General features: G+C 39.1%; 1 protein-coding gene across 11 annotated transcripts in view; it reads left to right on the top strand.

Annotated features, from left to right (window-relative positions):
• The window catches only part of PDE8A (phosphodiesterase 8A), a 153,085-nt gene that overhangs the window by 109,000 nt on the left and 18,322 nt on the right, over positions 1-25,763 (top strand). For 10 of the 11 annotated variants that reach the window (XM_071754434.1, XM_071754432.1, XM_071754425.1 and 7 more), the window contains 13 exons: positions 9,305-9,361; positions 11,780-11,970; positions 13,077-13,133; positions 14,422-14,479; positions 15,589-15,677; positions 15,910-15,988; positions 17,030-17,167; positions 21,315-21,403; positions 22,655-22,706; positions 22,819-22,861; positions 23,599-23,676; positions 24,793-24,863; positions 25,493-25,657. In XM_071754434.1, coding sequence (XP_071610535.1) covers positions 9,335-9,361; positions 11,780-11,970; positions 13,077-13,133; positions 14,422-14,479; positions 15,589-15,677; positions 15,910-15,988; positions 17,030-17,167; positions 21,315-21,403; positions 22,655-22,706; positions 22,819-22,861; positions 23,599-23,676; positions 24,793-24,863; positions 25,493-25,657 — 1,137 coding nt within the window. In that variant the 5' untranslated portion in view covers positions 9,305-9,334. Of the gene's footprint in view, positions 1-8,637; positions 9,025-9,304; positions 9,362-11,779; positions 11,971-13,076; positions 13,134-14,421; positions 14,480-15,588; positions 15,678-15,909; positions 15,989-17,029; positions 17,168-21,314; positions 21,404-22,654; positions 22,707-22,818; positions 22,862-23,598; positions 23,677-24,792; positions 24,864-25,492; positions 25,658-25,763 lie in introns of those variants that run through there. The other variant, XM_071754427.1, reaches the window with a different exon arrangement.

Below are 25,763 nucleotides of genomic sequence, written 5' to 3'. Positions count from 1 at the left end.
GAACCACTGTGCCATATTTAAATCTCTCAGAGTGCTGTGCAGCTCAACTGTTAAAGTGCAGGCAGCAAGAATGTCCCTCTGGGCCAGAAGAATGTAGTACTTGTACTAAAGTGTCTGCTCAAGTCAGGGGATGGAAAGTCAGCTACAGCCTGCCTGCAAAATTCATACACCTGAGGCAGCAGTAGGGGAATGAGAAGTTAATTTTCAAAGATTTTGGTAAAGCCAGGGCTGGATTTATTTGTTTGAAGTGATGCAAGCACCAACATATTTAATGCTCTGGTTTTCAGTGTGTCTTGATGATGACCTGCAAGACTTAAAGACCAATTTCTTCTATGTTTTCTTGGCTAGTCTTTATATCTGGGTAGAGCTTATTTCTGCCGACAGATGAGAGAGGACAGCACACTAAAAGTTTTATATCAACACCAGTGTATGAGGAGTTAGTTGGTCTCCAGAGTTCGTTTATAGCTCCCCTTGCCAGTGGAGTAGCCAGACTTGTGTAAGGTGAGGGGGAAAAGGGAGAGGAAACAGATCTCTCAGCTCTGGGAATTGCTGGGCTTGACAGTTTTATGTGGCTACCTTTAAAGTATTTTATGAGATAGAGTGTGGCTGGTTCTGATTGCAAAGGGGAAAACAGTTGCTGGAGTACAAGGGAAGAGCTGCTGAAACTCAGAGAGGTTTAGTATCCACACGTGTGCTATTCAGCTTCCCTCAAGGTAATGTCTCACAAAGGCAATCACAACCCTTATTTGCAAGTAACTCCAGAATATTAAGGATGCCTGACCTGAAGAACATTTGCTCTGAAGTGCAGGGTATTCCAGGTGACCCTTGAATTTGTCAAAAATAAATAAAACATGGAATTAGGTGCTAGTGCCTTAAAGATGACATCTTTTTTTCATCTGAAGCAGTTCAGTTTCTGCATGTCGTGCATTCTGTTCCTGTTACCCTTAAGCTGGACTCTTCCAAAGGTAAACATTTAAACCCCTTTGACTTTGTACAGTTGAAAATGGTCATACTATTTTTTCTTCTTTTTTGCATTGATAAAGGCATCCATTTCTGCAACCTATGTATAGAAAACCATTATTATAGGGTTTAAAAAATTCTTCTAAAGTACAAGCCATATCATTTAAGCTGCTGTTTTTCTCTTAGTGCAGGATATAACTACCAATGCTTTACAGCATGCCCTCACCACACAGAAATATTTGGCTATAGTTCAGTGAGCAGCCCAGGGATAACGATGTGGGAAGAGCTCACAGCTTCCAAAGATCTGTGTGTATGTGGCCTGAATGGACAATTTTTTGAAAAAATTCAGTCAGAAAGTGAGGACTTTAATGAAGATCCCAGCAAGCCAGCTCATCTTAAGATGGTGAAGGCCTAGAGCATTTTAAATTCAGTGCTGGTTGGTTGTAAAAGTATTTGGCAGAATGATGACCATGGGGCACTTACGGGGTATTCAACAAGGTTGTTGTGGAGCATATAATTCACATTTTTTTTCTCTCTTAAACAGATGAATAGATGAAATTTCAAGCTCTATGTACTTGTGCATAGCATGTAGGTCTGTGAGGGACCTCTGCTTTGGGTAGATGCTGTGACTTGCTAGACTTGAATAGCTTTTGATTTGAGAACTGGTTTCCAATCAACTTTGTTCACTTTAGACAGAAAAAGGCAGTGTGGATTACTGAGTAGATGGCTTTCTATGCCTGAGTTGTCTGTGATTTATTCTGTCCCTTTTTGGTGCATACTTCATTGGGAATGAGGACTTTTGTGGAACCATGTCATGATGTTTGCATAGTTACTTTACTGGAGTTGTATCTGCTTACCTTACAAATTTAGGATTACATTGTGGTTACCGAGTTCTAATGCAAGTTGTGTTTGAAATACCAGAAACTCTCTGGTTTTAGGTATTATCAAGTCTCAGCTATTATCAAATGGTCCCAGCATTACCAGTGTCTGCTGCTGTCAGCAGGCTGGGAAGCCAGGCAACCTGACCCCAAATTGTTAGTACTTTCTTTGGAGGAGTTCTGACCTCAGGCAAAGGCAAGGACTGCTGACTGCCTGGCTGCCAGGATACCACTGTGGGCCACTTGTTTGGGCCACAGGCTACCCAGGCCTTACTGCATTGCAAATAATAATAGAAGCCATTTTGGGACAGCATTATTTATTATTCCCAATGAAACGGGATGATTTACATTTGCTTGAGACGTGCTTGCAACTTGATAACCAAAGTTGTCTGCAACAAATCAGGGGAGATTTTATAAACAGTACAAAATGGGAGTTCTCAGTCATGACTGAAGTGTGCTAGAAGTCAGCAAGTCTGATTTCACAACTGTGTTACTCCAGCCTTGTTCTAATTTAGCTTTACTTATTGCAGTGGAATAATGCTGAGGAAACGCAGTGGGGAATTAGTCCCAGGACACAAACAAACATGTATAATAATAGTTGGCATGTGTGGCAAGCTGAACATGTAGCCAAAATCCATCAGGGTGCTCCTGGAGTCTGGGGCAGCCCTGGTGGCACTGCCATGGGCACAGTGCTCAAGCAGGGAAGCAGCCCCAGGCCCCCCAGGTGTGGGTACCTTTGGGAGAGGTTCCTCAGGACCTGGGTTCACCTGAAACTTGCCTCCAGACTGAGCAGTTTAAGAGGGGCTGGATTTTCAGAGCAGGACAGGCATATGGAACTGAGGAATGAGTGGGTCTCAGGGCTGACAGGGCCAGCAGCCTGACCCCAGAGCTCTGGCAGCTCATTATGCTCGATAAAGCTTTTCTTCTCACAAAACCCACAAGCTGTCCAAATTTTGGGTTGCTAATGATGTGAGTCAGATGTCAGACTTTGGCTCATAAGGGCTAATTTGTGTCAAACTGGTTCACAACTGGTACGAAGACTTAAGAAACATGTTAAAAAAACAGAAGGGTGTGTTACCCCATCACCGTTTTAACAGCATTGCAGGTAATTCTTCTAGGAATCCATTTAGAACAGAAAATAGAGAAAAGGAAAAAGATACTATAGCAGAATCTCAGGTGATCTTTGGACCTTGAAATTAAGATCTTCATCTATATGGGCTTCTTGACAGAGATGAATTAGTGGGAACCACTTTGGGTCAATGTGATAGACTTTGTCAAAGCAAATTGCACTGAGTTAGGGTGCTGTATCATGTAAATTAATTAGTCTGTGACATTTGCCTACATCTTTTATGAAACAGAAATAGAAAAAAATGCCAAGGGCTGGACTAACAGCATGAACAACAGTTTTGGTAAATTTTAGTTGCCTTTCAGAATTCTTATCTTTGTATTTCAGCAAAGAATAAACTTGAATGCATATGTCTCAGGCTCTTTGAGAGCTGGGATTACCTTTGTTCTTGAATTCAGAATTTTCACAGTTGCAAACCAGGTCAGAATTCAGCCCAGGGGCTGTAAAATTCATTCTATGCTATGAGTTGTGATTTAGGAAGATCTGCTCAGCCAGCACTGTTTGTAACTTGCACCAGCATTAAGTTAGCAACACAACAGTGCTGTCAGGGTTTTCAAGGAGTGATACCAAGTGTTTAGCAGAAGTTGCATAGAAAATAGGAAGCAAAGTCTTAAAATCTTGACCTAGGTCGATTTTCACTGAGGAAAAAATAGGTAAATGACCATGGATTGGATTAGTATTAATGTATTTCATAAAGTGATGATAATTGTTACAAACTGTTATGTGTGAATAGTGAAAACCTGTAGCTCATCCTGAACACAGAGACTTCCTTGCTCGTGTTAGTCACACCTAGTCAAAAAGCCCCACGATGTTCAGGTAGAAATGGTCATACCAATGGTATGACCTGGGTGGACTGCATCCTGGAGTTTGTCATGTCAGTTTATAGCAAATGGATTTTATCCTGTCTTTCAGCTATGAAATCAAAGGATTTGGCTGAGGTTTCTGAGAAAGTGTATCATCATGTAGATTTTGAATTTCTGCCAGTAATCAGTTAATCAGATCCTGAACCAATTAAAAGTTTAAGGTATAGTATAAATCTGTGAGGTTTTTTGAGCTTCCATTTCCTGGGTTGATATATCTGTGCTTAACAATAGGTTAAGAAAAGGTATTTTTTCCTTTATAAAATTAATCCCTTAGTTTTTCTCAGAATTATCAAAATTCAGTTTTTGCTAACAGTCCTAAAGTTTCTAATGTATCTTGCTGATCAAAACTGTAAAATCTTACTGTAATGAGTCAACTCGTGCTGATTTGTCATATACCCAGTGTATGTCAAAAACTTAAAGTATATATTTTAAAATTAGATGAGACACATTTTTTCGTGATGTGTTAAAATAGTAATCTGAGTAAAATGGTTAATTTTGCTGCCTGTAGTCCATTAGGACCAGAAATAAAGTCTTACGTCTACTAATGGATTCTAATAATTTGGTTTCTCCATCTCTGGGGGGTTTTAAGAGACTGATGGTAGCACTCAGTGTCATGGTCTGGTAACCACCGTGGTAGTGGGTCAAGGGTTGGACTTGATGATCTCAGAGGTCCTTTCCCACCTGGCTGATTCTGTGATTCTGAAAAATAATGGCAGTTATCTGTGTCATATATTTTAATGAGTGAGGGCCTTGAGGCTGAAGTCTTTATTTGAAGAGGCAGTTACTTAGTGTTAAACACTAAGAGAACTTTTCTTGTCATTGTCTGCTTTCCAAACCCAGATGTTAGTGATACAGCAGCAGTTTCCATCTACAATCCATTCAGCTAAAGTTTGTCACTTCTTTGTTCAACTCAATTGCAGGAAAAATACACTGTTGTGTCTCCTCCTGCAAATTCTAACCTGGAAAAGGTGAGAAGAGCAGCAGGAGCAGAAATGCTTCCAGCTGCCCTTTAGGGAGGGATGCTAGCAGGAGGCTGGGGCTGTGCATGGAGATCACATGCCCAGACAAAAAGTCATTCCTGTCATCTGCACAGCCCCATCTGTGGCAGGAAGGAAGTGATGGTGCAGATGTGGATTGTGAAGGAAGATTTCAGGGGAGCATTCCTGCTCCCCAGGATGCCAGCAGCTCCCTGGCCAGCCCATCTTGTGTAGAGGGTAGGGCTCCAGCAGCTCATGGGTCCAGTTCTGACAAGGATTACCTTTTGCTTTAAAACATCCCACAAAAGCTTCATAAAAGGAGCAACTTAAGAAAATCAGCCTCCAGAAGGAATGTGTTTGCCCCTCCATAGCAGGAGTATTGCACGGGAGTTAATAGCCAGAGGATTTTCTGGGGGCTGACTCTGCCCTTTTAGGTTTGCTCTCCTCTCCAATTGCTAATGGGAAGAGAGGCATTTTGGAGAAAGCCAAGATATGAGACCTCTAGCAAATAGGAGACCTGTGGGCTGCTTTGATGTGTCCCACATGCCAGCCAGGCAGTTTATCCCCATAGGGAGCTTGTGGATCAAGCCAGCTTTCTCTCTAACCTTTTTTCCTTTTATTTCCTTTTTTCCTATTTCCCTTTATTTCTTTATCTCCTTTCCACTTATTCACTGATCAAGTTCATTTGAAGTTTTTCTAACTATAGGTATTGAAAAAAACCACAACAAAACAAACAACAGAATTAAGCAACCATGAGCAGACCGTTCCTGTAGATTCTGTTCAGGTAACATGTGAAGAAAGAATCACAGAAGTACTTTACCGGGTTATATCAGGTCAACATTGAATTTGTTGGACTTTAATCAGATCGGTCACAGTTGTTTGGGTTTGTCTTTTCAAAACTTATTTCAATTGTTTTTATTTACATATCAGCAATTTCAGTGTTTGCTTAGCTGCTACAACATGCAGGTAACTTCTGGCCAGTGCAGAGCTGCAGACACATAGCAGTCAGGAGAAGACCTCCCCACCCACAGCAGTAATGCCATTGCCTGGGGATGGATCTCACTTTGCCAGGCCAGCAGGAGAGAAAATACAGTGTGGAAATAAAAAAAGGCACACTTTGGGGAAAATAAGTACAGCAGTTCAGCTGGTCAGAGCATGTAAAATGGCTGCAGTTGCCGTGTGTAAGCATTTAAAGTAGCCTGGAGTTGATTATCTGCTGTGTCTCTAAGCAGAGGGTGTAAACGCTGCTGCAGTAACTGAGCTGCTGTCTGCAATTAAAGCTAAGTAGTAGTTGCTGCCCTGCAGCCTGCTATTACAGGCATCTCACTCCCCAGACCGAGGGGAACTAAGCCACAGCTATTGTGGAAGTTGCAGTAGGGCAGATGAACCAAAAAGGTTTGCATTTTCAAAAGCCTGGGAATTAGTTACTGTTGCAAACTATTCTAGAATTTAGATGTATTTGAGACCGAGAGCCCTGGCGCCAGCCTGAACTCTTGGGATACTTTGAGTATGGGGCTGCAGGGAAAGGAGGCGATGGTGAAAGGAATCTCCAGCAGAACCCCTTCCTACCATCTCTTTGGTTCGGTCCCTGGCTTCAGGTTGTAGGCTGTCCTCTAAGGTTGTTTAGACAAGGAGGAATTTGGAATTCGTAGTCAGAGTGCTCAGAACAGGTCTTGCCACAGTCACACGGCATTTAGGAGGCTTCCAGGAGCGACTCTTTGACAAGCGACTCAGCTTTATCACCATCAGTTCCAGGAACCTACAACTAGTTTTACTTCTCTTTGTTACAAGCTGTGCCTGCCCGGAGAGCTCTCACATGCATAAATCTTGTCTGTCAATCTGAAAATGTAATCTGGGTTTTTTGTTTTTCAAGTAAGAAAGAAACGTAAAGGAAGATAGCAAAAGGTGTGAGTGAACAAAGACGTATTTGCAGTTACTGTACCTGTGAGCTTTGGCTGTGTTTGGTTTTGCAGGATTCTAAGTATTTTTAAAGCTCATTTACTTGACCAAGAATTGAAAGTTTCTTCTAATCCTTGCTGAAGCCTTGATTTTTGACACAGTACTTAATCAGCATGGTACTTCTGAGAGCTGCCAGGAGCACATGAAAAGTTCAAATGATTAATCAGGTTATTTAAACAGATTTCAACAGGATTAAGAATTAACTGGAGCTCACCAAAGTTTTCCAGCTGAGATGCAGGCCAGGGTTTTGCTTCTACTCAGGACTGCAAATTAACATGTATCAAGATAGTTTCTCTCATTTGGGCAGTGCTTGTAATTTAAGCTTAAAAGGTCCGTTATCAGGTGTTTTCTGTGAAGAAATGGCCACAGGTTTCGACAGAAGAGCGTTTTTCAGGCTCAGCCCTTTAAATACTTTGGTGACTATTAATTCACAACCTTTTTAAAAGAAATATCTGAAAAGCAATACCTGGCATTCTGGGTTTGTCTGATTTGATAATATCCCCCCTGGACTGGGACTGATAGCCCAAGGGTTTGCTGACCTGGTAGCTGGGATTTACATCCCCCCAAACACCAGCCCTGGGGCTGAACCTCATAGCTCCTGCCCATCTCCTGGTGAAGCTGGAAGCACTTGCTGCTTTATGCTTGCAGCTAGAGTATACAAAATAAATGTTTCAAATGAAAATTTAATTTGAAGTGTGGTAAAAAAAAAGTGACTGTAAAAAAAAAAAAAAAAAAAAAGCATCTTACTCAATAGATACTTTACCTCTGTGTCCTCCAGGCATTTCTGTTAATCTTACTGATTCAGGACAAATAGTTACTACTGGCAGTGCTGCAAAACCAGTAACATGGGTGCAAAGAGCTGGATTCCCTCTTGCCATGTGCATTATCATCAAGAGTATTTGCTATTTTCTAGTGTAAATTCTGATTAATTGGATGATGGGCCACAAGGGGGAATAAACCAACTTATTTTTTTCCAACTAAAAAGATTTTGGTCTCAAAATTAGAAAAATTGGCTGAAGAGTATTTAAATTAAACCAATCTGACCAAAATGACTGAGATTAAATCCGAACCCCCTCCTTGTCATTTTAATATCAACTTTTAGAGGCCTTCTTAAGTAACACAGTCGAACACTGGTTCCTGGCTTGTTTTTGCAGTTTCTGTGTTGCCATTTTTCCTTGCTTCATGTTTGATAAATAAATAAAATCCCATATGAGAAGCTCTGAGGGCTGAGCAGTGGAGCAGCAGGATCATAGAAAGAATGGGGCATGTAATTGTAAAAGATTTTTCTGTGAGATGTGCTGATGATTCTTTAAAATTACTTACTAGAAAAAATCTAGGCTGCAAAGCAATAAATTTGATCTTCAAGTGTGGTTTTACTTTGAAAAGCAGCAATGTAAGAATGCCACTGTTGTGCTCAAAAGATTTTTTCCTTTGTACACATGAATCTGGAGATGTGTTCCATTTACTGCATTGCCAAAAATAATTTCCTTCTGCTTTTTTACTCCCGTTACCTTTGAAGAGTTTGTGTAACTCCAAGGACCATTGGTTGCACTTTGTTTCCCATTGTGAATTGGGAGCGTTGTATTTGCTGCTTTTCAGTTTTCATTTCTGAGACAGGAGGTGAACAATATTTAAGCACATGAAGGTGCAGATACTGCCTCATGGGAATTCCTAAAGAACCTAACCTGGGTAGTCCTGTTAGAGTCTCTCTCTGGATTTATGTGTTTAATTACTTCACACAGTTTGTCCCATATTGATTAATGATTTATTGTATCAAAGAGAAGCAGCTGTGATAAACAGCCCTTCTGGTCACTGACCTCCTTTGCTTGAAGGGACTCATGAGAAGGAAGGGTCCCAGCTCAGTTTGTGCATCATAAGCTGAACGGGTTGCCTGTGTTACTCAAAGAGAATCTAATATGGGAATCACTGGCATGCAGAAAGCATGACACAGGACAGCATTTTTGCAGGGTTTTCCAAAGGAAATTTGCATGCTGAGTAGATGCATCATCAAATACAAATATCTGAATTCTGAAACCTTCACTGGGGGGACTGGGAGGGAAGGAGGGAATGCAGCAAATACCCTTAGAGCAATGAAAATAATGTTTTTGTAGCATTCTTGGGCACCTGTTATATGTGATATGCTAAGAACAAAGTCATTTTTTGCTTTTCCCCTGGAGATTTAATGCTTTTTTGGATTTTAAAAAAAGCCATTTTTAAACAATTCCATGTTTTGCAGAACATCTGAGATGCAGAAAAAGAAGGTGCAGAAAAATAGCACTCTGTCTACCAAACTTTCATGACTGATCCATTACTTTAGATTTAAAACGACAGTAACAAATTGGAGAACAGCTTGTTGATTTCTTACCATGTTAATGCAGCTTAGCAGAGAAATTTACCAAAGCAGAGCAAGGGCCTCATGAGGAAGCAGCTTCATAATGATAGCAGTATGTCCATCAGGCAGTGGTAAATAATGTCTTCTCTAACAGCTACTTCTTCCCTGGGTGTATATGTATTAATAAGCCCTCTTCTTACTTCTTCTAGGCATCAGTAACAGATGTGCAGTTTGGGCCTATGAGACTTCATCAAGATCAACTTCAGGTAATACAACATTTCAAACTGAGTCTTACTTTCTAAAGCATCACTAAAATTAGATTAAAATTTATGACTGGATTTTTTGGGGCTATAGAGATCTTCACAGCATTTTTGGTCAAGTGATGATGTGCACCTAACAGAATTTTATGACAACATTCTATGTTATATCCTAAAAATGTTGCCTCTTTTCTCCAAATGTGTCTCAGCTTATAAAAACAGTGCTATCTATAGCTCTTTCTTCTATCAGTTAGTTTGTAATCAATTTAGTGAGTGCCTTGTTTAGCCTTTATTGGTAGTCAATTCTTAATCAAAATCTCATCATATGTCCTGTTAAGGTCTGTTATACCAGCATTATTACTAGCATCAAACAAATTTCCAATATAATCACAAAAGATATGAAGTAAGTTTGGCAAAGAATGTCTTTTTGTTACTCATTGTTGACTGTGATTAATTTATCCTCCATCATCTCTTTATTAATAAAGGTTGTATGTCAGTTGCAACCCCCACCTTTTTTTTTTTTTTTTCTGGATCGCCTCTGAAAATTCTTCTGTATCCCAAGGCATTCTGAGCCCTTAGTGATCTAAGATGTTCCTTAGTCAGTAATTACAAAAGTTCAGAGTGAAAGTAATTTAGAACTGGTAATTTGAAGATGCCTGTCATCAAGACCTGCAGTTCACCATCTTCCTGAGCTACTGTCAAAACAGTATTATTATCAAACATCACATCTTAGCACACACTCATCCAGCTGTTCCACAAATAATCAGAAGAACTTCTCAAGCATTTCTGCCTCCTTTATTGCTACTAATAATTGTATTGCTTTTGTCCAGTCATGGGCCAATCTAAAAGTCTACCAATTTATCCTGGTAATATAGCTGGCAAGGATGAGGAGAAATTAGGCAACACCACGTATGTGCCAGAATCAGTCATACAACTTGGACCTGCTGACTTTCTGTGCTATTGCTGAAAACTTTTCTTCCAGTTTTAAGAGTGTTATAAATTAACTTCACTAAATATAGCCCAGACTGTGTCATGGTTTTGCAAGCAGTTTTGCAGGTTGCTATAAAAGGAATCTGAACTAAATGAGTACAAAGTCCTTCATTCTTACAAAAATATGCACTATGTGGAAATGTTAAGATTTACTGGTAGCCTGATCATAAGTGTAACCAGCACTGGAATTCCTAAAATCACTCAGAAGATAAACGGGAGTGGGATGTGTTGCAAGTTACACATCCTCTACACTATTGCCTGACCAAAGCATATATCTAAGTGTGGTTTGATTAAATTACTGACAGATTGGTGCCCTGGGACAATAGACCAAATGCTGACTTAGTTATCCATCTTCCCCAAAAGGCTGCATATACTGAGTCATCCACAAAATCAACACTAAGATTGATCTATAGTCTGCCATTCTGTGTATTCTTTCAGGCATAAATTTTCTTCTAGAAAATATCCTGATGCAAGGGATAATCCTGTCAGTGAGAGTCTCCCTTAGTAGACTTTGTTTTATTTCTGTATTGCATTCAGTGCTAGAATGTGAAGCACATTTTTGGAAGGAATTGGGCCTTAACATACTTTAAATATGTAGGCATTGTACTGATTTTAAAAAGGCAGAGATATTAATATTATTGGCATTTACACACCAAGTTAGGTGTGTAAATTGTGTTGTGTGTTAGGTGTGACAGAGTAAACACTGGCTCATGGATCTGACTTCCAGTTCTGGATTTCAACCCCAGTAACCCTGCTGTGTGATATAAATCCCATGGCAAGCTTTGCATAGGAGTGGCATGGGGATGTGCTCCATGTACTGCTTATGATTTCAGTCTTGCATGAGCTCATCCTGATGAGCCTGTCTGTAGTTTCCAGAAACAGAGTGGGCTGTATCCCATACTTCGGGGAATTAGGATGAGATCAAAAGCAGGGTTTTCCTCCTGCTATTGAAATGCTGTTAAACACTAATTCATGCGAGGTGAACCATTGCAGGTTTTGTTTTTTCCTGAAATACGATTCCTGGAAAGAAAAATAAAACCAAAGAAAATTATTCTATGTGAGACAGTTTCAGTAAATAAAAGTAGACACTGTTATTTCATGTACACTGGTACATGGTAAGCATCTGGTCTCAACTGATTGCCTAAGCTCTCTTTGTAGGTAATGATGAGAGACCTACTTCCCGAACTTGTTCATCCTTTGTGGGTATTCAAGGCTCTGGGGTACTGTTCTATCCACTTGAAACCCCTCTATATACAGATAACTATGAAAAGCAGAAGTATAAAAAGCAGTAGTCTATAGAAAGCAATACTGTTAAAAACAGTGGATTAAGCCTTGGAAACGGCTTTAAAAAAACATGTTAAGGACAAGCAAAAGGCACATAACTTACTGTATATTTATAACATGTTTGAAATGATTCACAACCTGTTTATAACACAGGTACTTCTAGTCTTTGCCAAAGAAGACAACCAGAGTAATGGATTCTGTTGGGCATGTGAAAAAGCTGGATTTCGGTGTAATATTGCCAGGACACCTGAGTCTGCACTAGAATGTTTTCTTGATAAACACCATGACATTATCATTATTGACCACAGACATTCCAGATACTTTGATGCAGAAGCATTATGCAGGTAAGCACCATTTCAGTGTAACACATCCACAGTTTGGGGGCTTTTTTGTTTGTTTTAAATGACCCTTTTATGAAATCTATTGAATGTTGATCATTTTTTTGGACAGGTGTCCAGTTGCAAATAATGTTACCTCAGTGCTTTACATCTGGTAGCTGCAGCATTTTTGGCTGTGTGCTAGGATATCTGAAGCTCATTCTGGCTTGGAACCACAGTGTAAAGATCTCTTGACATAATGAACTGTTCTTTTTTTCCAAATACCTGGTTCATTTTTTGCACACTAAATTAACTGCAAAGATTGCGTGTGGCACCAAGCAATTTAATGAATAGATTCATTTCATTAGTGTTTTGAATATTGTGAAATGTCACTTGCTGTTGAGTAACTCCAGATACAAATAGGCAACGTTTTGTGTGCACATTTCCATACCTACAACATTTGAAAATCTGTTATGAAGAGCAAAGTTGGAAATTGATTCCAAAAATACTTTCGCAAACTGTTATGAAGTAGGAAAAAAGGGAAAAGGGTTTGCCTTTGAGTCTCCACAGAGCCTTGACAGGCACTGGTGCCTTGCCTCAGTGACTTTCCAGAGAAACATCCCTTGGGAATGTGTCTAGACTGAGTAAGAGACTGGGGTGGCAGCAGCAGATTGTGTACCCTGGGTGAGTGTGGTGGGTTCAGGGCACTGGGACAGAGGTTCTTCTTGCTAAACTAAAGTAATTAGATAAGATCTTTGTCAGGCAAAGACTAGATATCAGCACTGTTAACCTTTGTTACATTTTTACCATTCTGTCCCAGAATAAAGTAAAATGCTGCTTAAATGAGTGAGGCCGAGTCTTTCAAAGTAGTCTATTATCTGTAGTTTCAGAAGGGAGAATTTGTGCTACTCCCCCACTGAAAGTGTTTGAGCTTTAGATTGATCTGTGTTCTCTGCGTCTTTTTTTTTTCATGGAGTCTCAAACATTGCTAAATTTACTCTCCTTTCTTAGTAAAGGCTTGGGATTTGATTTTTGTTGCTAAATCACCTAAAATAGACTTTTTAGGAAAAGTACTGTGTGAAGTCTGTTAAGTCACATTTTCTAATTTTTTTTTTTTTAATTTTTATTTAAAGGTCTATCAGAACAACAAAACCCTCAGAAAATACAGTCATTATTGGTGTAGTACGAAGGTAAATGACTTAATTTTCATATATGATCAACAAAATGTAAATCTTATGACTGAAAAAATAAATACTACATTGAAAAACTTGAATTGGAAGTACTTACTGTTCTAGCGATAACGTGTTATACCATAGAGAGTTTTCACCATCCTTGACCCCTTGTCTGGGACAGGATTTTTGATTTCTAGTTTAACTAGTGAGGTCTCACTTTAAGTTTTGTTTTTGTTTTTTCCTGTCTCCTGATCACTACAGGCTTATCAGTACGTTTCAAACAACCTTTACCACATCATGTACAGAACTATGGAACTACCTCATAGATCTGTATTTTAGTATTTAAAAAATTACAGTTGGAACCCTTCTTGATCTATTTTTTCAGTCTGATTCATCTCATCACAAATAGGAGATCTGCTGCGCTACAAAAAAAAGATACAGAACTATTTGATCAGTGTAAAGTAGCATTTAACCATAGAAGTTTTAAAATAGACTATATTATGACATCTCAGTACAGCAGTGCATATGTTTTTTTCCTTCTCCCTTTGAAACATTGCTTATATTTCATAAAATAATGTAAAAATAAACCAAGTACAATATATTTTATCTGAAACAAAATAAATGGAAGAAAAATTTCTCAAAGTACAATTTGAGGAATGCCCATTAGTCAGAAAACAGTCTGATAACCAGTTCTGAGGCATTAAAATTTCCTATTAAAAAACCTTTTTCATTACCATCTCTGGTGACCAGAACACCCTAATTAAACATTCCAAGGGACTGCACTGTGGATCTCATCTTCAATGTTTTTACATCAGGAATTCTTCTGAGTATGGTAACCTTTGCTTTTAAAGTCAGAATTGTCTCTCATCGAGCTAACACAAGAGAGAATAAACATGAATGAAAGAGCAAACAGCAGCTCATGAGCTGCTTCCTGTGTGTCAGAAAGACACCTGTGGTTCTGTGGGCCCAGCAGTTCCTTTCAGTAGTGAGGAGAGCCTGGAAACTGGGCTTGTCTCCCAGCTGGGAAGTTGCTCAGAAGGGTTTTTCCCCCTGCAATTCATTTTTCAGGCATTAGGGTTTTTTTAAGTAACCATCTCCCTACACGCAAAAAGGAACATTTTATTTTGCTCAGGATGAACATTTTTAAATTCCACAAAAATTAAGTTTTACTCATAGATCCTGTAAGTTTTTGGGCCATATTAGCCCTCAGTATGACATCTGGGGCACGGGTATATCCATGGCTCGTGAAATTGGGTCTCAGTTGATTAGAGAAATGATCTCAGACTTTATCATCCTTCTTTAAAAGGCATGCTGATCGTGAAGAGTCATCAATATTGCCCCTGATCTCTGCTGGCTTCACAAGGGTATGTATGTTTTATATTCCACTAGGTTACTCTGAGATTTTTTTTGAATTGTCATACAAGAAACTATACAGAGAAGTCTGGCTGTCAGTGATTGCTTTTGTCAGTAATCCAACCAGCAAATCTTATTCATGCTGCTCAGTCTCGTATCTATCCCCATTCTGAACTTCTACACACCAAGAGAATTAGAATAATGCTGACTAAGTAGGTGGATGTTCTCAGGAATACAAGAACTGGTGCTGAGACTTTTCTACTTTGTATAGTTACTTCAGAGTAAGTACATGATGCTCTGCTTGAAAAGCTGACATTAACAAAAATGAATAGTGATGGTAGCAGAGCCAGGGAGCAGCTTGCAATGAACAACAGAATATGTTGTGGGAAATCTTTTCTATCAAATGCCAATTCACATCTGTAAACAGACTTCAGACAGTGTCAAGTGCTATTATCTGGTCTTTGGAGGCACCTGAAAAGCTCTGCATTGGATCTGTTCCTTGGCAACTATTCCAGTTAAGCAGGAAAGGTGATTATTAGTGTGTCATGAAGTGGATTCCTCATTGCATTAAGCTGACAATGAAACAGAATTGTGCATGATTTACAGTGTGATTCAGAGTATTTGGTTGCATGCTCACTTTTTTTTTTTTTTTTCTTTACTGTCCCATCACAATCCACTTACACCTGTTTGTTTATGTGGAGTAAAGTCCTAATACAAGAAATGCTAGAGCCTGAAAATTACTGTATTGTGTGTACAGAATCACTCCAATGGGCACAGTAATCCAACACAGATTCTGAATTATTTATGGATCAGAGCCTCAGAGATGGAACTAATAGCAAAGTGTAGAAAATTCTGTTTAGCAGCCTTGATGTGGTGGCTTACCTTTGGTAATCCCCTCCCTCCCAAACTATCAATGTCTGCAGCAGTTTAGCACGAACAAAAATTGAATATGCAGTCTCATACCTGCTAAATATGAGTTCTTAAAAAAAAAAACACAACAAAATGTTTGGTTTTGGCATATCTACTCCTTTTTAGTTTTTTATTAAAAAAAAAAACAAACTTCACATCTGTGAGTACTGAAATGTGTATTAATGAAATATTTCTAACCCTTTATTTGCAGAGATATGTAGAAAATTCTAATATAATGGCCTGCTACAATGAATTGATTCAGCTGGAATTTGGAGAGGTGCGAGCACAATTCAAACTAAGGTAATTTTACCAAAAGCAACAGCATGAAAAAAAACCCACAGCAAGTCAGCCACATCCTTAAAAGATTATTATTTTACTGTGCTGTAGTTAATTATAGAATGTCAGATGAAAAATATATGTGAATATGTAAAAGTACAATATTATTCAGTATGGAGTTGCAATAACTTCTTGTTGTAAACAATAAGAATTAGATGGGTTAAATTTAATCAGATGTCTTTGTTTTTGCCTCCAGGGCATGTAATTCATTATTTACAGCATTAGAGAAAAGTCAAGAAGCCATTGAGATCACAAGTGAAGACCATGTAATACAGGTTTGTTCCAGTTTTTTTTTCAAGTACAGAAAATTGCTCTATGGACAGACTGTATTTTATTTCATCCGTGATTACATTTACATTTTCTTATAGTATAGGGAGATAACCTAGCCTAAAGGTTCTAAAAAGATTGGAGTGAATGTATCTGAAGAACAAAATTTTCTCCATTTAGGATATAATGCATAAATCAACTTGATTTTGAGAGACTGTTGTTTCTTAATGATAAGGGTTTACTGTTGTTTTTATTTTTTATAATAATTCTCTTATATGGTGAATGAATGCAACCACTGGCTTTTATCTGTTTCTTCTAAAAAGTACTGTGTGCTCATTTGATGCTCTTGAAAAGCAAATCTAATTCATGTTCTATTTGAATAAAGTTAGTACACTTTTTTCCTTTTTTGTATAAATCTGATAATGTTTGATTCATTGGGATTCAGATGCTGTTATTATGGGACCTCTGTCTGTAACTCAGCTAGCTAGAGGGTCATGGAAGTGTAGGCTGTAGGTACTACTCTTGTTTAGCCAGACCCACAGAACTGCAGAAAAATGCAACACACATTCTGGGGAGAAAGTTGCTTTGTTAGATTCCAGTTCTTTCAACCTGCTTGGCTGGACAGGGGAATAGTGATGGTTGGCACTTACACACAATAAAATGATGAATTTATCAACAGAAAATATTCCTGTGATATGTCACCATTCTCATTTGTGATTTTGAGGAACACTGAGGTAGGTTTGAGATCTGACAGAGACCATTTTTCAGGAATTTGTTGTCTGTCAAATACTGGGTATGTAATACTCAACTATTCCCAAAATTTCCTTCTCTTTGCTCTAATGCACACACTCTGCACAAGCATTCTAGTGTCAACATTTCTGTTTTGCTTCACAAAGAAAAAAATGTAGGCCATCTCAGTAGCCATAGAGACAGTGATTTATTTTAGGCTGGAAAGGAGATCCTTTGGTTCAGCAAACAGAAAAAAAAAAAAAGATAATCTTTTGTGCTTTAAGTATTCTGTTTAATGTTATTTTGTTTTTATTTCACAGTATGTAAATCCTGCTTTTGAAACAGTGATGGGCTATCAAATAGGTGAACTAATAGGAAAGGAATTAACAGAAGTGCCTATAAATGAAAAAAAAGCTGATTTCCTAGATACTATTAATTCCTGCATAAAGGTAGGAAAGGTGAGTAATGACATTGTATCATTTATCTTATTGTCATTTATTATTGTCCAGGGATGAGACATGATATAACTTGAAGCTTCACAGATACTTGCAGCTTTCCTTCTCCAACAAGAGTAGGAAGTAAAAATTGCTTATTTTTTTTAAGGTTTTCTTTCTGTTTTCTTGCTTGGAAAAGGTACACATTTTATGAAAATAAATGACTTGCTGTGTTTCCCTGTAGTGTATGCTGCAGGTAGCAAAAGGTGTGTGAATACCAAAGAGAAGTGGAACGGATGCCCGTGTTACCCAGTGTGATGTACGTGGCAAGAGAACCATGTTGAAGTATTTCAGCATGAAATACGGAAACTGATTTGCAAGTTGAGAATGCAAAACCCTCCAAAAATACATTTACAGTATCACTTGAGAGTGACAGGTAGCATCAGCTGCCAATATCTTTTATTCTCTAATGACATGGGAGCTGTTAATGGATTTCCATTAGAAATATTTTTGCACTGAGAAAGTGCATGCTGCCTTCCAGGGAGGTCATTACAGAGAGACATTGATATTTGCCTGGTAGCTCCTTGGTGTTCCTTTGGGACTGTTGTGGCTGCAATGTGAGGGTCCATCTAGGAGCTTTCATTTGCATTTTGACAATGAGCTGTAAATGCTTCTGATGTCACTGAATATGTTATATAGTGCCTTATAAGAAGAAGATCATAGAGGTGACACAAAGAGATTTGGGAATTGCATCATGGCCCATCCTTAGACCTGAGTCAGGAGAGCTGGTTTGGTCATTCTGACTGTCAGATCATTGGCAGATTGGGGAGGTATTAAAATGAATCATGGCACTCCGTGTATCCAGGCAGCAATGCAGAAACACCAGTGCAAAGTTGTGGTGGTTCATATTGTGTAAATCAGGGTACTAACCCAAGCTTTCATCAGCAAAACCTGCACGTGCATTTCTACAAGAGTGTGTCACTCCTTTCTGCATGTGTTGGCCTTTTGGAAGAGACTCCAGCAGTAGAAAATAGCTTGGATTATGGTGCTTCATACCTCTGTTTTCTGACCAAATTATTTCAGTAAATGTATGTAATACAAAGCTGATGTTATAAGGGAGTATTTATTAAGTTTTAACTCAAATATATTAGATTTGTCAGGCTTTAAATTCACAACATCAATTCTCAAGATATGAAGCGATCAAATGTTTAATATTTTAGTGTGCTGATAAATGTCTTTAATAACGGAAATACATTTTACTCTCTAAATGATAGAAAACTCTCCTTAATCCATCTCTTGCACTTATTTTACTCCTGGCTCTGGGACTACCAACTGTTGGGGCCAATGTAATATTACTTATTTAAAACTGTCTCTCTGGAATGGCTTAGTCTGATTAAGTGGATATGTTCTGTTTACATGGGTTTTGCACGCCCTTTTGGAACATTTTGTAGTATGTAAACCATGTAGCCTTACATTAACATATTAATATAGAAATGAACTTCTAATAAATTCTTACAGGAAGTATTGGCAAGTAGAGGTCAACTGCACGGACCAACCTTTGAAATACTGTAGCCCTTTGAAGGTGCTTTACTTTGAAATAATTCGTGTCAAGATATTACAGCATTTCCAGAGGTGTCTGACTTGTGTCTGGATCATTCTGACATGGTCTGTATTTTGTTTTCAGGCCTGTGATTCTAAGTTTAAAAGATTGTTTCCCCTTACAATAGGCTACTGTATGTGGTAGCATACCAAAAAAGCAAAGTGTCTCCTTCTGTGATATCCTCCTGCCAACAGGTTTGGCTTTTCTGTTTTGAATAAACATGATAATGTAACAAAAATAAGACAAAGCAAGATTTTTTGATCTTTAGAAAAATGTATGCTCTATAAAATCTGCCTCCAGTCTTTAAATGGAATTCAGGAAGATGAACTCTTGCAGCATTTCCCCTCTTGTGCTGATAAACATAGCACTGTGAGCAAGTTCAGGATATCCAAACACAAGTTCATAGGCATTACACACAAAAATTGCTAATTGCATGGTACATAGGGATTCTTGGGTCAAGATGTTGTTTCTCTTAGCAAAAAAAAAATATCTCTGGAAGTTCATTTTTTGTTACTACAGCTGGCTGTAATTTGCAAGAAGCCCGTGTTATTGAAAGGCATTTTCACCCATCCATACTTGAGCACTTAAAAACCAAGTTGTGCTTCTTCATTCTTCTCTTTCAGGATTCAAATTACATCCGTTGAAATGAAATGTGTAATTCTGACAAGAATTCTTGCTGCCTCTGATCTCTGCAGTTTGACACAAAGCTCTTTATCTTAGTTGTGCTTGTTCTGAAGTGAGATGGATAGCTATCAGTACATCAGAAAATACATGCAATTCCTCTCACTCCTTGGGAATCATTTGCAAGATAGCAATCTTAACAGAGAGGGTGGGAAAGTGATCAAGCTCCATGATAAAGGGCTATGGCAATTCCTTCCTAACTCAGCCTTACTATCTGTGGGATTGTTTCCATGGCATCTTGTGTTTGTTTTGTTTTATTCTGTTTTCTACAAGTAGCTTGCTGAACTTTGCTGTCTAGTGCAAGAGGCCCCAGTCCAAAAGAAAAGCTGAACTACTTCCTGGGCATGTCTGAGTGCTCAGTGGATAGCTGCCTGCCTTGGCTTTCTTAATGAAGTTTGAAACCTCAGCGTTGATTCATTCTATTAAGGGTGACAGTATTTATTGTATTGTGAATGATTTTTACTCTGCATTCTATCCCAGCACTCTGGGCCATGTAGAAGGGACAGATCACTGGACTTGTGTTGCTGTAATGTAGACGTACTGATGAGCCTGACTGACAGCACGTCCTGAGAAGTACCTTTTCTCTGTTGGATTGCTGAAAGAGGCTCTGAGAAAGCATATGGTGTTCTTAAAATGTGTTTAAGGAATGTCCCTGGGAGAACTTTACCTACCAGCAGGAGTTTGGCTTGGACCTGCTATTTCTCAGAATTCTGCTGACCTTTTCCCTCACATATTTCCTGCCACAGTTTCACAGGTTTTAGAAATTTTTAAGTTGAAAAATCAATCTGTTGACATTAGTGAATAACCTGTCTTGAAACAGATGCACTTTCAATGCAAAGATTATCCAATCTGTAGCTTATGACTTCACCTCTTTGTGCATATTCTGGGTTTATTACCTGAGTTAGAGATCAATTACTCATTCCTGCCTCATCCTGTCTGTCAGAAAACTATTGATATGCATACTTTTAATTATGAGAACATTGAATTTTGAGATGTTTGCTTTATCCTTATTTGTATTCCTCACACAGCTCACAGGAGAAGACATTATGCTCTCTTCCCAATTTGTTATGCAGAGTTCTTTTCTCCGACAGATCCTTGGAAAAGCTTTTCATATTTTTTTCTGCACAGACTGTCACCATGCAGCTCTCTGAGGGCTGGAGTCTTTATTTGCTGGCTTCATCAACAAATATGCAAAACTGTTCTCTCTACCTGTGCTCTGGCCTGCCTGACTGCAAGATCTGTCAGTCTAACATAAATAAATATGTTACATGTGCTTCGTGAAGATATTTCCACATCCATTTGTAAGATCTGATCTGAAATCTGTTTCAACTGAAACTCAACTGAAAGACAGCAGCTGTCATGGGTAGTTTGTATTAAGTGAATGTGCAATATGCAAGCAATTAATTATTAATTACTTACTATTTATTAGATGCCCAACTCAAAATATGCTGCAGCCCTGCAGTGTGTGGTCCTGGGGCAGGGGCTGCCCTGTGCTCTTGGAGCCTTTGCTCCTGGAGCCTCTGAGGGATGCTTGCTGCAGGCAGGGGCTGGTCTGAGTTCTTGCTCATGCAGGGGTCTTTGCCAGGTGACCCAGTTACCCCCAACACCATTGGGGTAGGGTTGGGAAGTAGTTCTGATTCCTGCAGCCCCTGAGCTTTGGCTTTTGCTATCAGGGCATTCACATGCTGCCCCTCTGGAAGTTCTGCACCCATTGGCAGCAACACAGTGACCTACAGGTTTGTTACAGGGGAAGAATTTGAGGATAAGCACAGCTCAACCAGTTTTAACTGGTTTTGTGTGGTATGACAGCTTTAAATGAAAAAAGGATTGAAGCTACAGCTTCTTTTCTGGTTTTATCTGAACTTCTTTCCACCTGAATTCCTCTTTCAGGAGTGGCAAGGCATGTACTACGCGAAAAAGAAAAATGGAGACAGCATACAACAAAATGTGAAGATACTACCTGTTGTTGGACAGGGAGGGTAAGTGTGAAAGCTGGAGACATGATTTAGGTCTGAATCAAGACTCAGTTTAGAGTTCAGTTGCTTTCAGCAGAAATTGGGTTATCCTGCTACTGAGTATAAAGGAAGCTTATGCAAAGAAGGGAGCCTCAAACCTCTGCATTTAATTCCTTGGGGCAAAATAAATTCTACATGCTGAGTGCAGACAAAGTGAAATTCTCCCCATAAAAGTAGCCAAAGATCCACATGTGCTCACTTGTCACTCTTCTTATGCTCCCTGAAGTGCAAGTGCACCCTCCTCTCCTTCTGTGTTGTGTTGGGACCAGCAAGACCTATGTCCCATTCCACTGTGTACCTCTATCATGTCTCTCCATGCTTACCCACTCATAGCTGTTGCCAAGTGTCTTTCTGTAATGAGATCACTGAGTGCTTTGATCCTGGTCAAAATTTATGTCTTTATTTTTACTTGGTCCCCAGACAGACCATTTGGAGCACACAAGTATATGTTAGTTTTTGGTACATTTATGATAAGTCCTTCTGTACTCAGATTGCACGCAGCAGTAGTTTTGAAACCCTCTAAGGTAATATAAAGATTAATTAAAAGCACAGCACATTATCTTCCAGACTTGGCTGGGATAATAATTTAGAAAGGTGTGTTTTCATGAAGGAAAGGCCAAATGCAGCTTCCTCATGCAGTTACTTCCTAAAACAAAGTGTTTTGGGTTGATTTCATCCCTGGAAGTAATTAAGGTTCTCTACTCTCCATCAGTAGAGTGAAGACATTTTCAGCTTAAGATGCCAAACTTTTAAGACCAATATGTATGTATGTTGCTAAGTATGGAACAATCAAAACCCATTTTAAGCTGGCTTAGAAAGTTTCTTCGTAATCAAGGATGTAGTTTTCAGTTTGATTGCTCTATCTTTAAATCCCATAGAAGGTTTTAATTGTTGGAATGCACTGTTGTATGTTTCACATTTACATCATACCTGAAACATACTACAGTAGACCAAAAGAAGCTGGGAGGGTGGAAGGGGAGGACAGGTGGAGAGGAAAAGGAAGAGACAATCTTTGCAAAAGATGCCTTCATTTTGTACTCCCCATCATGTGCAGAGCTGTGGGCTTTTTCCAGTCTCAGCTGAGCCTCCCTGCCAGAACAGGATTTGTCCTATATTAATTTGTTGCTCTTAACCATTTTGTGTATCAGCACTGAATTAGTGCTGAGGTTTGGATGGGTATTAACATACTTTTTTTTTTTTTTTTTTTTCCTGCAGAAAGATTAGACACTATGTGTCAATTAGTAGACTGTGCAATGACAACAATAAGGTAAGTGAAAATAGTTCTTTGCTTGCTTTAGTTTGAACCCTAAATATTACAAATGGGAATATAAAGTAATGGGAAAGTTCTGACTAACTGGATTTATCATATTAATTTGTAGGCAGAGAAGACATGTGAACGTGTTCAGGCTGAGTCTCAGACAGGTATGACACACCTCTTCTGTCCTATATAAGTGAAGAACAAACCAGAGGAATTAATAAATCCCATTGTTAGTGATCAGGCTGAAAACAGTTGCACAGGACAGTCTGAACAGTACTGTTTAGCTAGTGGTAAGCTGGGAATGCAGCTCAAAAGGCAGGAAAATAAATACAAGCCCTCTCTACCTGCCTCATTTGTTTTAGAAGTGATATAAAGAAACGCACCCTTGAAAACACAGTAATAGGGCCCCAAGTTGGTACTGTGCTATTGCTGTATTCAGTGTCACACTGCAGTTATGGGGTGTGGATCCCTGGGACAAAATCTGAAATAAGAAGGATGCTATCTGTTTGTCACAGTACTGTGGCTGGTCTGTAGCTGGTGGCATGTGTGTTTGCAGTGCTTTTAACTGTATTGGGGGGTACATGTGGGTACACTACAATTCACCTTCATTAAACATTTCAATTTAAGACACCCGTGGCATCCATGCTCCAGGTACTTGTTAGCTGTAGCTGTGATAGCACAGGTTGTGTCTGTTGGAGTCCATAAGGAATCCAGGGTACATCACCTTGTATGCACGTGTCAGTCAACTCTGGTCTTCCAGTTCTTTGTGGCCATTGCTACTTGAGTGAGCTTGGGTGTGTTGCTGAAGTTGTATTCACAACTAAAATTGTGCCACTGTCTCAAGAGAGGAACTTTTCCCTCCACAACTTAATGTCATTGTACAATGTCATTTTCTCCACAGATATTCAGACTTCCAGACACAAAGACAGGAGGAAAGGATCACTAGATGTCAGATCTACAACATCACGAGGGAGTGATGGTATGTTAAACAAGTACATTTTCCTCATTTTTATATATAGTCAGATTTTTGTGTGCACACATATGCACACATACAAAAACAGGTAAGTATTTTTGTATATATATAATACATATATGTATGTGCACATACACACCCACACAAGCAAACTACCAAGTTGTCAATTCACGCACAACTTTACATTTGTGAAATAGCCCCATTTTCTTTTCCTGAGCTACTCTGAGTCTTTTTTTTCAATCAGTAGAGAAAGGAAGGCTATTGTCTACCACCCTGTATAGAAGACCTTATGAGATTCAAAACAGATACTTTCAAGGGCAAGTGGCAAACTAACAAATTCCTACATTTCTTACCTCTTCTTTTGATAAAAATGTGGAAGTGGGATTGTGTCAGTGAGAGTTCAATCATATTCCAGTATAGCAAAAACAGCATTGATTCTTTTTCTTAAGAGCTACTAGCACAAAGAGTAACAGAGATATGTTTGTATCTTATAGATAGCACAACGTAATTATCCAGAAAAAGCCTATCTTGGCCTTTTCTATACAGAAGAAAAATTGCTCACTGATATGAAACATTTGTTTCTCAATTTACAATTAATAATAGGTCAACCCCTCGCTGTTTTAATTTGGCATGGCTTGCTTCAGTTCAAAGGAGCTTCACTGATTTACCTCAGCTTGGAATCTGATTCATTATGACTTGTCATGTTGCATCAGGCAGCAAAAGTAGATATGTCCTGTAATAACTTAAGTGCAATAGTTACCTACCCGGGTCTCCCAATTTATACACACACACACACACACACACACACACACACACACACGTGTATAGTCCTTTAACTGAGTGTTAGTTTAATATTTCAATTAGTTAGAAAAACCAAAGCTATGATTTTGTCAGGTGCTACAGCTGCTGATCTCTAATCATGGGTATCAGTGGTTTAGCAAGCATCTCCTTGCAGCCGTGTGTCCCAGCACAAGAAGCACATGTATGCATTCTGCAATAGATTGTCTCTGAAGGGCACAGGGTAAGCAGTTCAGAAAATGCATCAAGATTTTTTGACTGATTCCACCTTTCATGCCTTGTCACTGAAATAAGGACCCAAATTCTTCTTTGTTTTCCACACAGGCAGCTCACAAAGGCGTCACTCTTCTATGGCCAGGATACATTCCATGACTATTGAAGCACCCATCACCAAGGTAATGTGCACTGTCACTACCTGCTGCCACTCGTGCTCTACTGGAGTATTTTGGCATGAGGCCCCAGTGCAGCATCCAGGCTGAGGAGCAAGAGACCACTGGCCTCTGGTGCACCCTCTTCCTGTTTCACCTACCCACTGGTGAAGCTCCACCAAGCCAGATGTTCTGAACAAAGTTCTCCCAAACCTGCTTAGCAGAGCACCCTGCACGTGGCTGGCCATTGCTTGACTGTTTTTAAAGACTTACGACTATGAGAAGGAAGGATTACAGTTCCCCTTCATATGCATTGTAAACTGCTTTCTGAAACCATTCAGGGATCTGGCAAAAATCAGCTCTTTAATAAATAGAGGCAAATGGGAGAAGGTTATATTAAAATTCAGAGACATTTTGAGACTATGGCTTGAACAGGAAAGTCATCAATAAGACAGCTGTCTTGAAGGCCAGGATCTTGTTCCCAGAGTCAGTAGCAAACATCAGTATTCTATTAACATTCCTTTTGCTTTGATTCTCTCACATGTGAATTAAAGTTGTAGATCTTGTTTATTTGCCATGAGTTCTTGATGTCTAGTAATGGATGGGTGTCTCTTCTTTCTTAAATCACTTCTAAATTCAAAACATGTCCAATGTAGGTAATAAACATCATCAATGCTGCACAAGAAAGCAGCCCCATGCCAGTTGCAGAAGCTTTAGACCGGGTTTTGGAGATTTTAAGAACCACTGAATTGTACTCTCCACAACTGGGGACAAAAGATGAGGATCCACATACAAGTGACCTCGTTGGAGGCTTAATGACAGTAAGTACATATATCCCCAAATGGCTATTGATTAATGTTCCACTGCCTGATTTTTCCTGGTTACTTCATCTTTATAATATGGCACGTAGTTTGACTCAGCAATGCC

This window comes from Heliangelus exortis, chromosome 11, assembly GCF_036169615.1.
Source record: "Heliangelus exortis chromosome 11, bHelExo1.hap1, whole genome shotgun sequence".
NCBI lineage: Eukaryota > Metazoa > Chordata > Aves > Apodiformes > Trochilidae > Heliangelus > Heliangelus exortis.
Note: the sequence above shows the minus strand (reverse complement) of the source record. Positions and strands in the feature narration are given on the sequence as shown.